The sequence below is a fragment of the Prionailurus bengalensis genome, chromosome A2 (genome assembly GCF_016509475.1).
Source record: "Prionailurus bengalensis isolate Pbe53 chromosome A2, Fcat_Pben_1.1_paternal_pri, whole genome shotgun sequence".
NCBI lineage: Eukaryota > Metazoa > Chordata > Mammalia > Carnivora > Felidae > Prionailurus > Prionailurus bengalensis.
Genome location: NC_057348.1, coordinates 160,200,706 through 160,215,438, shown reverse-complemented (window position 1 = coordinate 160,215,438; position 14,733 = coordinate 160,200,706). Strand labels below are relative to the sequence as shown.

Sequence of the window (14,733 nt, the reverse complement as noted above, 5' to 3'; positions counted from 1 at the left end):
AAGTCGGACGCTCAACCGACTGCGCCACCCAGGCGCCCCTTAAATTTAAAACAAATTAAATACTTTTAAAATCTCTTTTTCTTTGCTGTGTCTTTAAATGAAGGAAACAGCTATAAAAATAATTATTTCCTTTTTTTTAAATGTTTATTTTTGAGAGACACAGAGCATGAGTGGGGGAGGGGCAGAGAAAGAGGACACAGACTCAGAAAGAAAGGAGACACAGACTCAGAAGCAGGCTCCAGGCTCTGAGCTGTCAGCACAGAGCCTGATGCAGGGCTCGAACTCACAAACCGTGAGATCATGACCTGAGCCGAAGTCAGACGCTTCGCTGACTGAGACACCCAGGTGCCTCTTGCTTTCCAGTTCAATACCAAAATGGTCACTGGAGTTAGGAACCCCTTGTCATCACCACCAATTTCCGGTTCTTTGTCTTTAGTTAGAATTTTCATATTTAGGAAAAAGATCCCTTATAGTTAATGGTGGTATATATGTCACACTATATAAATTATACTTGGTGGAGTGAATGTGCGTAGTTGTATCAAAGTTACCTAACTCAAGCATTGTTTATCAAATAATGAATATCACAGACTGAAACTTAACATTTTGGCATGATTGGCAAGGGGCAACTTCAGTTATATAATTCCTTTACTGTAACTACTTTCAATATCAGTTTCATTTTTTATTCATTACTTTTCCATATACCTATATAGACTTTAATGATAACCAAATTACTATCTTTTTTTAAGTTTATTTATTTATTTTCAGAGGGAGAGAAAGAACAGGGGAGAGGTAGAGAGTGAGGGAGAGAGAGAATCCCAAGCAGACTTCGCACTGTCAGTGCAGAGCCCGACGCGGGGCTTGAACTTATGAACTGAAATCATGACCTGAGCCAAAGTCAAGAGTTGGACACGTAACCGACTAAGCCACCCAGGTGCCCTACTGTTTTTATTTTCTTGTATATCTTACTGTTAATGTTAATTTTCTAGGAGCATTTTTGTCTCTTGTTTTTGAGCAACTTTCTAAACACAATTGTAAGCGCAAGACAATAAATTACATTTTTCTCTGTTGAAGTCTTCTATTCTGAACACAATTTCTAACTTTTGCTACAGGTAATGATATGAAAGGCTCAGAGAGCTGTACTGCATTTTATTAACCCTAGAACTCTTCTCTGATGATATTTGTGTCATTGTTTCCTAAAAATGAAGTGAAATGAAATAAGTCTGTGTAATTAGAGGGTTTAGATATTAGATTCTCAGTTTTTCAGCATATTAGGAAGAGACTGAAGAAGACAGAATCTCTTTCTCTCCCCTGCTTCCTTTCTCCCTACGCATGCATGCGCGCGCGCGCGCACACACACACACACACACACACACACACACACACTGCAGACAATGGACTTCTTTCAACTATATGTTGTATGCCAAATCTGTTTCCAAAAGGGATTTCTAAATAGCCGTGCATTTTTGGAAAATTAATGTCGCAAATATAGAGTTCACATTCATTTAAAAATATTCTTGGATCACAAAAAAATTTAATCTTTAACTTTTCAGCATAAAGCGATTATGTAACACAAGGCACATCTGTGTTTTACTAGTCATTTTACGTGCCGCTTTTTACTTTTAATATCTAGAAAAACAACTTGCCTTCTTGGATTCTTGCTTTAGATACAGAACTTAATGGGCTTTATTCCACTTTCTAACTTCTTTTTCTGATCTGAAAAATGTGGCCAAACAGTTGTGACGGGGCATGAGACAACTCCTGTCTAGACACCGAAGGTTCAAATTATACTGTGTCTGCCTCTCTGATGAACTGATAAATGAGGATCCAGTCAGATACATTACACTAACACAATTTCCCAAAATATCCACACATGGCTTAGACACACAGAGGCAAATCCAAGATCAGCCTTCCCTTCCCAACCATGTTTACGGAACACTGGACGCGTGGGTCCTTCTTTTTGGAGTCATTAGGCAAGAGAGAATGTATCTTGACAACTCGGAACTGTTGTCAGCATGCGACAACACAATCTGGGTTCCTTAGAAGCAGCTGACCAGTGGGTGCATGCAGAAGACCCGGGGTCTGCGTGCAATTACAAGGTCAGAGGGAGAGGGAGAGGCACTCACAGTTGTGGCAGGTGGCTCCACTATACCCCGTCTCCTCGCAAGCGCACTGGAAGCTGTGCCATGTTTGTGAGCACTTCCCGCCATGCTCGCAGTGATTGGGCACACATCTGTCAGAGAAAGAGACAAACAGAAATGAACCAACACACGAATGAGATTTATGAGTGGCCAAATTCCAAGCCGTCTGGGCAATATATCATTTCAATGCCAGGTTGACTTACCCAGGCAATTAATCCTTGTTAGTTTAAGCAGATTAATATGATCCATGATGGAAGGTGCCAGGCGCACAAAAGATGATGTATCACAAGCCTGGTGTTTCCCATTTTTTGAGTAAACAGTAGAAATTAACAAACAGTGGAGAGACTCATTTGCATAGCACAGATTCATTTTATTTTGCCTTTGCACACAAAAAAAGTCACTAGCTGGATTTCCTCCTGGTGAAAGATAGGGTAGCCATCTTGTTTCTGGTCTTCTTCCATATCAAGGCCAATACCAAGTCAGAAAGGGGTGACACTGAGTTTTTCATAGCAGTTTGAGTTTTTGAAAAAATGCCATGGCAACAGCCAGAAAAGATTGCTAACTCTTCTGTACTTCTCCCCCTGTGTCCAGCTGGTGAATGAAAGCCACGTATCCAAAACATCAAGCATAATATAGGGGAAAATGTGGGTTTCATGTTGAAATCTTTGTCTTTCTATTTATGATAGAGCCAGTTGTGGCTACGTAAGTTAACCTTTTACTTTTAATGTTTGTTTATTTTTTGAGAGAGAGAGAGAGAGAGCACAAGTGGGGTAGGCGTAGAGAGATGGGGAGACACAGAATCGAAAGCAGGCTCCAGGCTCTGAGCTGTCAGCACAGAACCTGACTAGGGCTCGAACTCACAGACCACAAGATCATGACCTGAGCTGAAGTCGGACGCTTAACCGACTGAGCCACCCAGGCGCCCTTAACCTTTCTTAGTATCAATTTCTCTTTTGAAATACGGAGTAATTTTACCTACCCTATAAGTAGCTGTAAGGCATGGAGGTAATACGCATAGACTAGATAACTAACAGGCAGGAAATAGAGGGACAGCATAGGGGAGCTACAAATATTTGGACTGCAACGTCGAGGGCATAATTTCCTAGCTTGCCTGTATTCTCACTACAGTGAGGTTGAAACCTGTTCAGAAACACTCCTGTTTCAATAGCAGACTCTTTACTTCCTCCTGGTCCTACTGCCTTATTCTTCCCACCAATTCTTTTCTTCAACTTCCCGAAAACCTGATTCTTTGTAATTCTGGTTAAGATGCTCACAGATAACAAAGGCATTACTCCGTATTACCATTCACAAAAGATTTCAAGATTTTAATAAGAAACTGTCTAAAACGGAAATGTCTACCCAGGTTAAAACAGTAGAATCTACCATAATGGATCACAGGCAATGGACTGAGAGGGACCCACACTGCATGGGACCCCTGAGTCATAATGCCCTGGTAGCTTCCTGCTGTGAAATTTGATAGGGCTGGTCTCAGAGACAGCATCCCCCCATTCTTGATTTAGCCTCAGTCATGCCTAAACCCACAGCAGGCATAATTCCATCTGGCATTGAGCCTCCCATTCTTATGTAGGAACGTGGTCCCCTACAACTCTTTGCAAACCTTTAGTGATGCAACACACATTCACTGAACACTTGCTATGTGCATAGCACATGGGAATAGAAGGCAATTAAGATTTCAAGAACTCACAGCCCATAAAAGTAAATATGTTGTATATATGAAAACTATAATGCAAGATGGAAATGAAAAGTGCCATAGTGCAGGGCAAACGATGCATGGTGGAGTTTTACATGAGGGATCATATGTCGATTTGGGGCACAATATAAAGCTTTTAGGTAGAGCCTCAATGAACAGACAAGATTATAAGAGAACTGAGAGAAAGAGCATTGCTGGGGGAAAATACAACAGAAGCAAAAAATGCTGGAGTATCATGGGGGAAGGGTGGGTGTGGAAAATTCGGTCCACCTTAAAAGGCACTTGTATTTCAAATGAATTTGGGCTTGGTGTTTGCAAGGCTTTAAGGAGGGTCCCTCTCCAAAGACCTTATGACCTAGGTGGAGGTGGGGAATAGGATTCACACAAAATACAACGCGAGGCAGAATTTAGTGAATATAAAAGGAATCGGAAATGCTATAGAAATATGGACATTAGAGTAGCTATGGGTAGAATATAAATAAATATGAAGTTTAAAGCATTTCACTGCATTTTTATAATAACATGCTGAAAATTTTCCCAGCAGAGAGTGAGAAAGCGATGACACAGAGAACTGTGCCCTCCTGTACCCTCGCAGGCACCGAGGCATGGCATGGGCCTCTGAAGAGGCCCCGATTCTCCAGATCATGAGAGAAAGCAATGGGATAAACACTCAAAAATTATGAAAACCTAAAGAAACATCCTTGGTACTTAATTTTGGAATTCAGTGTGTATATGGCTTTGTGTGGTATATTTACTTTCTAAATGGTTGTGGGTTAATATTAGCTCAGTCTAATAGTGAAAGTAATTTACATCAGGTCATTATATCAATTAATTCAGGAGGAAGTGATGCAGAAGTGTACTGAGTTGCAAAGCAAAGCCAGCTTGGAATCTCAATGTGCTCTAAATAACACACAAAGCAGAGAAGCCACCTCTCAATGATAAAAAAGACTACCATGTACTTAAACACACACGTGAAGTGTATAACCATCAAGTGAGACTGACTGAATGCTCCTAAGATTCAGTATTAAAGATTTCTTTAAAAGTGGTCTCTTATTTAAATGGGGTTTTAATATCTCATTTGGTAATGTCTGTTCCTTACAATTTGCATTTTTTAAACAGATAGTATCCTTTTGCTGGTACTGGCATTTAGTTCTTTTTTTTTTTTTTAAAGAAAAAAACATTAAGTTTTATTTATTTTGAGAGAGGAGGGGAGAGGAGGAGAAAGAGAGCGCACAAGCTAGGGAGGGGCACAGAGAAGGAGAGACAGAATCCCCAAGCGAGCTCCACACCATCAGCACAGAGCCCTACACAGGGCTCCAACTGTGAGATCGTGACCTGAGCGGAGATCCAGAGTCAGATGCTTAACCGACTGAGCCACCCAGGTGCCCCTGGCATTTAGTTCTTGATGGTGAGAGATGTTTTATTTCCAAACAAATTGACTCAAATGTAATTTCAAACCCTAATACTTTACCACTATATTTAAAACAAAAATTTTAGGGCCAGTCACCAAGCAAAACAAAATATGAATGAAACTAGTCTCCCACTTCCTGTTTATTTCTTCTCCCATGCTCCCACAAGACCATTTGCAGAGGTCCTATGCACCATTATCACATTGGTTAGTAATTGTTTGAACATCTTGTCTCTTGTAAAACGTGAGATTCTGCAGTTAGGGATTTTCATCTTATGACTCAGCATGACGAGGTGCCTCATCTACCCAGAAAATGCCTGCTGGCCACTGACCGAAACAATGGATGAAGGTGCCGAATGTGAAGTTACACCAAGGGACAGAAGTAAGTTTGGAGGAAACATCTCTTTTACTGGGAGAACTATGGATTGGTGTTATATATGATTTTAGTCTTACATCCAGACTCTTGCTTGAGGTAACTGTTACATGTAGAGTTTGTTTCATGGCTTGTCCTAGGTTGGAAGTTTGATTTGCAACAAATGAGAGTCCCAGTGGCTCCACTGTGGTTACGGGACAGCTACTTGGGGGCAGTATCAGGACCCTGCATGGGACAAGTTGGCGAGTGTCAATTTGCTGTGATCAAAGGGCTCCAGAGGAAGTGATGCATCCAATTATTTCTGTCCCCGAGACTCTTCCAGCTTGAATCATCCCTCCAGTCATAGCAATGCTTTCCAAAATGCTTCAGAAGCAGAAGGCATTTTTTTTTCAAATAAAAGTGACTTATACCACGATATGGAAAACGAACAAAAGCTAACCTTTGAAACTTGAAATGTATAACGATTACTTACTCTAAAATCCATCACTACGGACGAAGTGGCTGTTTGGATGGATGCAACAATCCTGTCTAGGGTTATGGATGACAGTTGTAGTTTTATTTTACCCTGAGTATCTCTTTTATTTCTATACTCGATTTTAATGGGAAAGCATTGAGAAAAAATGGTATTCGCAGATAGAAGAAACTGCAAATGGTTCCAGGTTTGTTTGTCACGGCTCCCTTCTGTGGATACTACTTTAACAGAGACAGCAGAAGAAAGTTTATTTCCAATCGAAAAGAATGTCAATCTGACAGCATCATGGAATGCAATGGTAGTCTTCAAAGGACTTCGAAAGTGTTTTCTTTTCTTTTTCTACGGTGCTTAATAGTTATTATTAAGAACCCAATATAAAAAACACACAGTGGTTTTCTGAAATGTGTTCGCACAATACCAAATAATGATTAACAGTGGAGGGTTTTTCAGAACGGCTTGCTGTTACTAACATCCTGAACTACTGGTACACAAAAGTTCTCAAATGTTCGTGCATATAGGAGTCACTTGAAAATCTGGTTACAATGAAAATTCTGATTTTTTAAGTCTGGGATGGAGTCTGAGATCCTGTCTTTCTAACCTGCTTTCCAGGGCTGCTCAGGCAGGTAGTCAGAGGATCTCACTGTGAATTAAAAAACTCCAGGGCATTTAGTCCCTCCTCCCTAGGGGCTCAAGGAAGAATCTGGAGGAGGAGAGAAGCAGCAGCCCCAGGAGGGAGGGCGTGGGGGAGAGACAGCAAGTGGGAGAGGCCAATTTGATGTATCAGGCCACTTGTCCACTCAGAGTAACAACATAATCATCTCCTAATCTCATGTAGTCGGTTTAATCATTTCGGAACCCGAGTTTAGACCCCATATGACTCCTAGAAAGTGATCACTGAATATAAAGGCAGTTTCATTTGACCTGAAAATTAGGTTCTGTATTCTCCTTCTGTGTCAGCTGAGATCCCCCACCTGCTTAGTTATGGGACAGGGGCCAGTTCTGCAGTATGTCATTTGTTTTCAGATTAGTACAAATTTTATCCCGGGACATTATATACGCCTTGTTCTAAACTTCAGAAAAGAAAACTTCAGGTCAGGGTATAGGTTATTTTGTGAACTACTGGAAAATATTTAGAGCGGTTTATAAATTGCCATCCCAGTATAAATTACCTCCTGAATTTTATTTTTTTCTTTCATCTTGGTGCAGAATTTCATATCTGTTCATCAAGACAGGCAATTCATTTAGAAAGTTTGCTTGCTGAAATGCTGTTTTTTATACTCCTGGCTCTCAGAGCTATTTCCACAATCATGGCAGAGTTTTCTTCTGCATTACCTTTAACATTGATCTCAACAATATTTTAGTACTTGTATTTTCACACTAATTAGATTTCAATTTTAGTTGAAGGCATACTCTCTGTGGAGCATATATCACTGCCTTACATTTTTTCCTGTTCAAACTGAAATTATATAGAGAAGTAATCATAATTCCAGCAACTAATTTAGTATTTCATTGCCACATAACTTAATTTTATGGCTGTACGACCAGAAAACCTAATGTTATATTGATGGTGCTACCTCAACAAGCATTTATTTATGGAAATATTTAAATGTAGAAATATTTATCATGCCTCCTACATTATGCCCAAAGTTTCCATTAAGAATAATCAAGCATATTTGGTCCGCATCTTTCCAACAATTACACATTTCTAGACTAGCCATATCCATCAATTGTAGCCTTACTATAGAAGCGCCTTAAAAGTCATTTCTATTGTAATAAACCTGAGTCCACTTTATTTTACTTTGTTAATTTACTTTGAGTTATAATTTTACAACGTATTCCGCAATGATTCATGAATAAAACGTCTTTTAAGAGATCACAGGCTCACACGAGGAGAGACCAGTAAGATCATCAGTTCCTTCACCTTCCAGGTCCATTTGTATTCAACCTAGGTAAACAGCAGTAAGCTCTTTTTAATGAGTCAGGACACTCTAAAACAAACTCTGGGGAAACAAAGAATAAAGGCAGTTTCATCCTCAAGAAATTGTATTTATTCATCACAATGTAATTGGCAAGTCAGGTCTCTATCTATGTCTGATATTAAAAATATTGGTACCGAATTAAGATAATATACCACTATTCTATGAGTATACTGAGATTTATGGAAAAGTTAATCTCTGAAGAAAGCACAGATTCAGATGAGCCTGAGAGGAGGAGGAGAAACTTTCTACATGGAGGGAAAGCCAAAGCTTGTACCAGCATGAGTAAATACAAAACGTGGCCATAGATTAATGAATTGTTGAGTTTGGCCAGAGCAGAAAGCTTGCATCCACGTTGAGGATTACAGCAGAAAGTTGTGGATGTCTGGCCAACAGCCCTTTCCTCTTTCTTGCTTCCTACGGTAACTGTTATCTTGTTCAGATATCTTCTGTCTTTCATGTGGCCATGTGCTTTTGAAGGGAGACTAGCCCAGTCTCCAGGAGACAAAAAAAAAGTAAAAAACCAGGCTTCTTAATGAGGTCATCGACCTCTAGTGCACATTGTTCTCCAAAATCTTTGACCCCCTGCTTTTACAGCGACAGAATTTATGTCTTGACACAGAGCCATCCAGGTAAAGATACCATTTTCCAGGCTCCTTTTAATTTAGGGGGTCTGTGACTAAGCTTGATCGATGTATGCACTGTCTGGGTTAAGCCCCAAAAGGGAAAGGGCACGCATTATTCTTGCTTTTCGGTTACTCCTGATCTCCTTCCTAAAATGACCCTAGGATGGTGAGACCTGGAACAGGCGTCTGTGAACACATGAGGACAAGAAAGGAAAATTTTAAGGAGTCTAGTTCCTGGATAACATACCAGCCCTGGACCATCTGCTCAAATGTTTCCTGTCCCCACCTTAACCGCGCTGCCTGTTAAGTGTTGACGTCCTCAGGGCTCAGTCCTGGGTTCTGCCTAGGGTGGCTCCAAGCTTCTATCGCTGGTTCAGACTTCCACGGAAAGCTTCAGACCTGTGTATCTGACCAGCTCCTCGACAGCAGCCCCTCGGACGTGTAAGAGGCATCACAAAGGAGGTCAGGGTACTCCCCCACCTTCTCACTCTCCCGTTCAATCTCGTCTCAGCTAATGGCACCACCAGGTACGTGGTCGCTCATCTCAGAAAACCCGAAGTTATTCTTCACAGCCACCTTTCTACTACTTCTACAGCAGACATCAGCAAAGCTTTGTGAATTAACATTCAAAAGCTTGCCCGAAATTTATCCACTTTCTGTGTTTCTACTCACTCATTCAACCCACCATCACTTCTCCCTGGATCACAATGCCTCCCTACTCATCCGCCTGCCCTTTTCCATTCTTGCCTTGCTTTAAATTATTCTCAGCGAAAGGCCAGAGTGAACTTCCGCATTATATCACACCACTCTTGAAAGCCTCTGATGGACTCTCGTCTCACCTGGGGAACGTTGGAGCACTGGTCCGTCTCTGCACAGTCCCCTCTGCCTGCTTCTCTGTGGCCATCATCTCCCACTCCTCTTCCTCCCGCCATGTTCTCGGGACACCTGCCCTCCTTTGAGTCACCAGTGGCTCAAACTCTTTCCTTTACACCTTTACGCACACATTCCCTCTTTTCTAACGTGTATTTTTCCCTAGCCGTCACAAAAAAGGTTCTTTTGTTTTCCTCAGTTCTTACCTTCAGGGGTCTCCTCTGACCTTCCAATATGAAGTACTTACCACCACCTGACACTCTCTTTTTGATCTATCGCAAGTTCTAATTAAATACGCGTCGGTTTCTTTCCTGCCAGGCTTCTTTATGGAACTATGCTTTCCCTGATGGCAGGGACTATGTCTCTTGACCACTCTTTATCCATTGCCTAGAATTCTGTCTGGCATCGAGTAGGTACTCATTAAATAATTATTGACTGTATTTTGAATAAGTGAATTATCAGGCCACTTAGATAGTTGAAAATGGCTTTCAGTACCATTTTGATAGCATATGAATGCGGACATAGAGAATGTCTCAGACTGCTGCACTCTAAGTGAGTTTTGGATTATCTGGTCCATTTCTCTCAAATCTATCACGTAAACATAATATCATTATACAAAAAGTCAAACTGTCTGGCCAAAGGATTTACATAATCTCCACCTATACCAGAATGCCATCTTATTTGTATATGAAGGAAACACATACCCAACATAAGCCCTTTAATCTAAAAGATGAGTGAAGTCTTTATATATTGATATAACTATTAGAATGCAAACCCAAACTTGGCAAAGCCCAGTGGTCAAGCAAAGACAGTATTTTGACAAGTCAATCAATATCAAGAAATATCAAAATCAAGAAACATCAAAATAATAATAAAATAATGGCTAATGGAAGAATGAAACCCCATAAGTTTATAGGTTTCTTTTATTAAGAAAAGATAGCATGAATAACTTTTATAGGATACTGTAAAATTATTTTTTATGAATTTAGGATGATTAAATATTTTTTAAAGTTTATTTTTATTTATACTGAGAGAGAGAGAGGAGAGAGAGAGAGCAAGCAGGGGAGGGGCAGAGAGAGAGGGGGGACACAGAATCTGAAGCAGGCTCCAGGCTCCGAGCTGTCAGCACAGAGCCTGACATGGGAATTGAACTCCCAAACCATGAGATCATAACCTGAGCCAAAACTAGGAGCTGGATGCTTAACTGACTGAGCCACCCAGGCATCCCAGCATGATTAAATATTTTAAAGGAAGTGATATTATTAACAAAATCACCATGAAACCAATAGTGAAATTATTCTACAGTTTATACTTACAGAGTATAACAAGCCAAAGGCATACAGGCAGTTTCATCATTTAAAAAAAATGACATAAGTTTAACAAATTAGAAAAATGTGCACAAAAATATAGTATTTGAGGTGCAATGTCTTTTTAATTGGTTCACCACTTGTTACAATTCTGAAATCAAACTGAAAACATCCCTTTAGATGGGCATCATCGCATTCTGATCTCCCAAATATTTGCTAATGAAGAACATTTAAAACGTCCTATTTTTAGTGTAGTCAGGCTTCAAAAATATCATACATGATGAAACCAGTATTCTAAAAAATAGAGACACATGGCTTCTAAAAGCCAATGTAGGATACATTCACTTAAAGAAAAAAAAAATATCCACCCAAGGCAGAAATGTGTGATTAATAGATCCTTGTTCTCCAGATATCAATATGGCAATGTTTTCACTTATGCTACATACACACACACACACACACACACACACACACACACAAAGCCAAATAAGATTAACTTTTTAAAAATGTGTATTCAAAACAAACAAAAAGCAGAATCAGACCTATAAACACAGAGAACAAACTGATGGTTGCCAGAGGGAAGGGGGGTGGGGGGTGGGCAAAATGGCTGAAGGCAAGTGGGAGACACAGGATACTAGTTGTGGACTGAATGACTCATGGAATAAAAGGTACAGGACAGGGAATACAGTCAACGCTATTGTAATAGTGTTGTTTGGTGACAGGTGGGAGCTATACGTGTAAGCAGAGCGTATCATACAGAGAAGCGGACTCACTACGTTGTATACCAAAATTAATGTGTGTCAACTCTACTCAAAGTAACTAAAAACACGTCTATCCAATGTTGACCTTGTATCCAGGAGACTCAATAAGATTTGTCCCACGCCTCCTTCCCAAAAAGGAAAGCACTAGTGAAGAACTGAACCAAGGAAGAGATTCCATTATTAGATAATTTATTAAACAAAGTCTCCTGTGACTTTGGAATACAGACTACTCAGGTATTTATTCCTAAGACACACAGAAATTTGGTCCAAGACTTTGAAAACTAGATCTAATCTTGTCAAACCAGAGGATCTGATAAATTTAAAATTTTTTTTTTCAACATTTATTTATTTTTGGGACAGAGAGAGACAGAGCATGAACGGGGGAGGGGCAGAGAGAGAGGGAGACACAGAATCGGAAACAGGCTCCAGGCTCTGAGCCATCAGCCCAGAGCCCGACGCGGGGCTCGAACTCACGGACTGCGAGATCGTGACCTGGCTGGAGTCGGACGCTTAACCGACTGCGCCACCCAGGCGCCCCAGGTCTAGAACTTTTTAAACACCACGTAATTGTCCTAAGTTACAATGGAGAATCATAGTTGCAAACTAGAGAACTTTAGGAAGTATGTAATATATAGATAAAGAATTCTTACCCCTGAAGAAACAGTCAAAGAAAAAACAGAGCATGTATTTTATTGTCTTCAAACTATTTGAGTGTCTGGGCACATCTTTTTCTAATGTCTGGTTCTTACACTTCTCTTTCTTTCCTTCTTTCTTTCCTCCTTCCTTCCTTCCTTCCTTCCTTCCTTCCTTCCTTCCTTCCCTTCCCTTCCCTTCCCTTCCCTTCCTTCTTTCTTCCCCTGAGTCCAAATAGATGTACTATGTTTATGTAATTTTTTGTATTTCTACAAAGAAGAGAATAACATGAACATCTCTGACATTATTTTTACAGCTGATTCAAAACAAATTTTATGGTAGCCAATTTAAGCAATTGCTATGGTCTTGTTATCCTCACTGTCTAACTTAGTATTTTTTTCTAGAAAACACGTTAGCATCTGTGGAAGGCAGTGTTTGGTAAATTGAACTGGTTAGAAATCTTTCTGTCAGAGGCAATTTGTGACAGATATTGTTTGCAAAGAGGCTGTATGTAGATTTTGGTTCTCTAAGGAGTAAAGAGAGGAGACATGCGCTAATGGAGGTGGGGGGGATTTTAAACTGTTTGCGGGAAGGCAGGCGATTATCCTTTAAGAAGCCAGAGGATTCTGGGTTAACAGTCCCATGACATACGATTTCATCTCATCTGGTCATTATTTCACTGTGTCACAACTGGATTCTATGTTTCGTTAGGTCCGCTGTCTTGGTAAGACCGGGATCAGCTCCTGAGACGTGGCAGGCCTTCAATAAATACATGTTGATGAATTACTGAATTCAAGAAACTCACACAAGGAACTTCTCCTCATCTATCATGCAAGTCCCAGCACAAGAATAATCAAAGAACTTTCAGGTTGTAAAAAGTTAAAAAAAAACAAAACAAAAAACACACAAAAACACAAACCTGTTCTTAACACGGCCTTTGGAGATGCACACAATCGTGGCCAAACATACTAAACAGTTTTCCAAAGGTCTCACAGCTTGTTTTTGCCAGAGATGAAATTCTCAGATTGATACCTTTCATCACTATCTTCCAGTGTTCACACTTGTTTCTTTTTATATTAAAAAGAGTTCAAGGATTCCAGCACTCAGATCTGATCTCATAGATATCAATAAATAGTTCATCACAGTCTAATATTTTGTCCTAGTAAAGATTGTTTAACAATGTGTAATTTAAATATAATCTTCTTATAATTTTTCTGTATACTGAGCACTTTCAAAATAAATATGTTCATTACTGTTACTTCTCCCTTTGATATGCTTACTGCAAGACAGTCTCCGGTTGATTACCAGCTATTATCACTATTCATGGTAATACTTGGCTAAGCAAGAGTACAAAAAGAAATCATTTTGAATTTATACTCACTTAGGGCTTTAACTCATTTATACAAATCCTGGGTAGCATGGTGTAGAATAACTATCCCATTAGTTCGATTTTGTTCCAAAATAAAATGCTAAAGAGGGTCCTATTTGTCTTTGTATCGCGTTGAGCGTGCTGTCATCTTTCGGGCTGTATTTGAGAATTTACATTGCAACCAAAAAATGAACTCAGCAGTATGAGTAAACTGACTGACATAATCAGAGGTTGGAAAATGAAACGCTTTTCAGCATTTTAGGGTTCACTGCAGAAATAACTAATGAGAAGTGGTCAACATTTTATCCCCTGTTTGTAAATGGAAAGAATACTTATTGGGTAGTATTGAGAACCTACTATTCTAGGAGTATATGAAGCACTGGGGATTCTAAGGGAATAGGTAAAATCAACACACTGTACTGTTACTATAGAGACGCGGCCAAAAATACTCCAGGAAATACAGGTAGTTAATGCATATGAGGCTATGGTGGTGGTAGGGTGGCTAATCCACAGGGAAGCTCACTGGGTATGGTCTTGAGGTGTTTGCAGGATGCGTAAGAGTTAAGAATCCAAGAAAGAGCTCCTGGATGTCAGAACAGGATGGGCAAGAGCAGGTATGAAGGTTTTTAATTGAATGGGAAATTACACATCGCAGGAATCTTTAATGGCCGAAACCTGACGAGCAGCACTGGGAGAAGTAAGACATATTTTAATTATTTTCATATATGACTAATAATGGCATTAAATATTTGGCAGACGTTATATTGTTTACATATTCCCAGTAGTTAACTCTCCACTCGCTTACCTGCCTCTGTTTCCCAATTAGGTACCCTGTCTTTAACCTACTTTTAAGTTAAGAAATCAAGATAGCACCAAGGTTTCGGCAGAAGGGCTATCCTGATACCATAAGTACTGCTCTACGATAGATAATGTAAAGTTATTTTTTATAACACTGTAAAGTTGAGCTTTATATTTATAAAATAAACAGATTCTTCTACTATTCCTCAGTTCACTAGAAATAGAAAAAATATATATAGTAAGTCAAAAACCAAGTCATTCCCTAATGACTGTTATTCAACTCATAGATTT

General features: G+C 39.8%; 1 protein-coding gene across 1 annotated transcript in view; it reads right to left on the bottom strand.

Moving 5' to 3' along the window:
• Window positions 1-14,733, bottom strand: part of CNTNAP2 (contactin associated protein 2) — a 1,977,233-nt gene that overhangs the window by 774,014 nt on the left and 1,188,486 nt on the right. Inside the window, exon 11 of the mRNA XM_043589809.1 lies at window positions 2,124-2,230. Coding sequence (XP_043445744.1) covers window positions 2,124-2,230 — 107 coding nt within the window. The remainder of the gene's footprint in view (window positions 1-2,123; window positions 2,231-14,733) is intronic.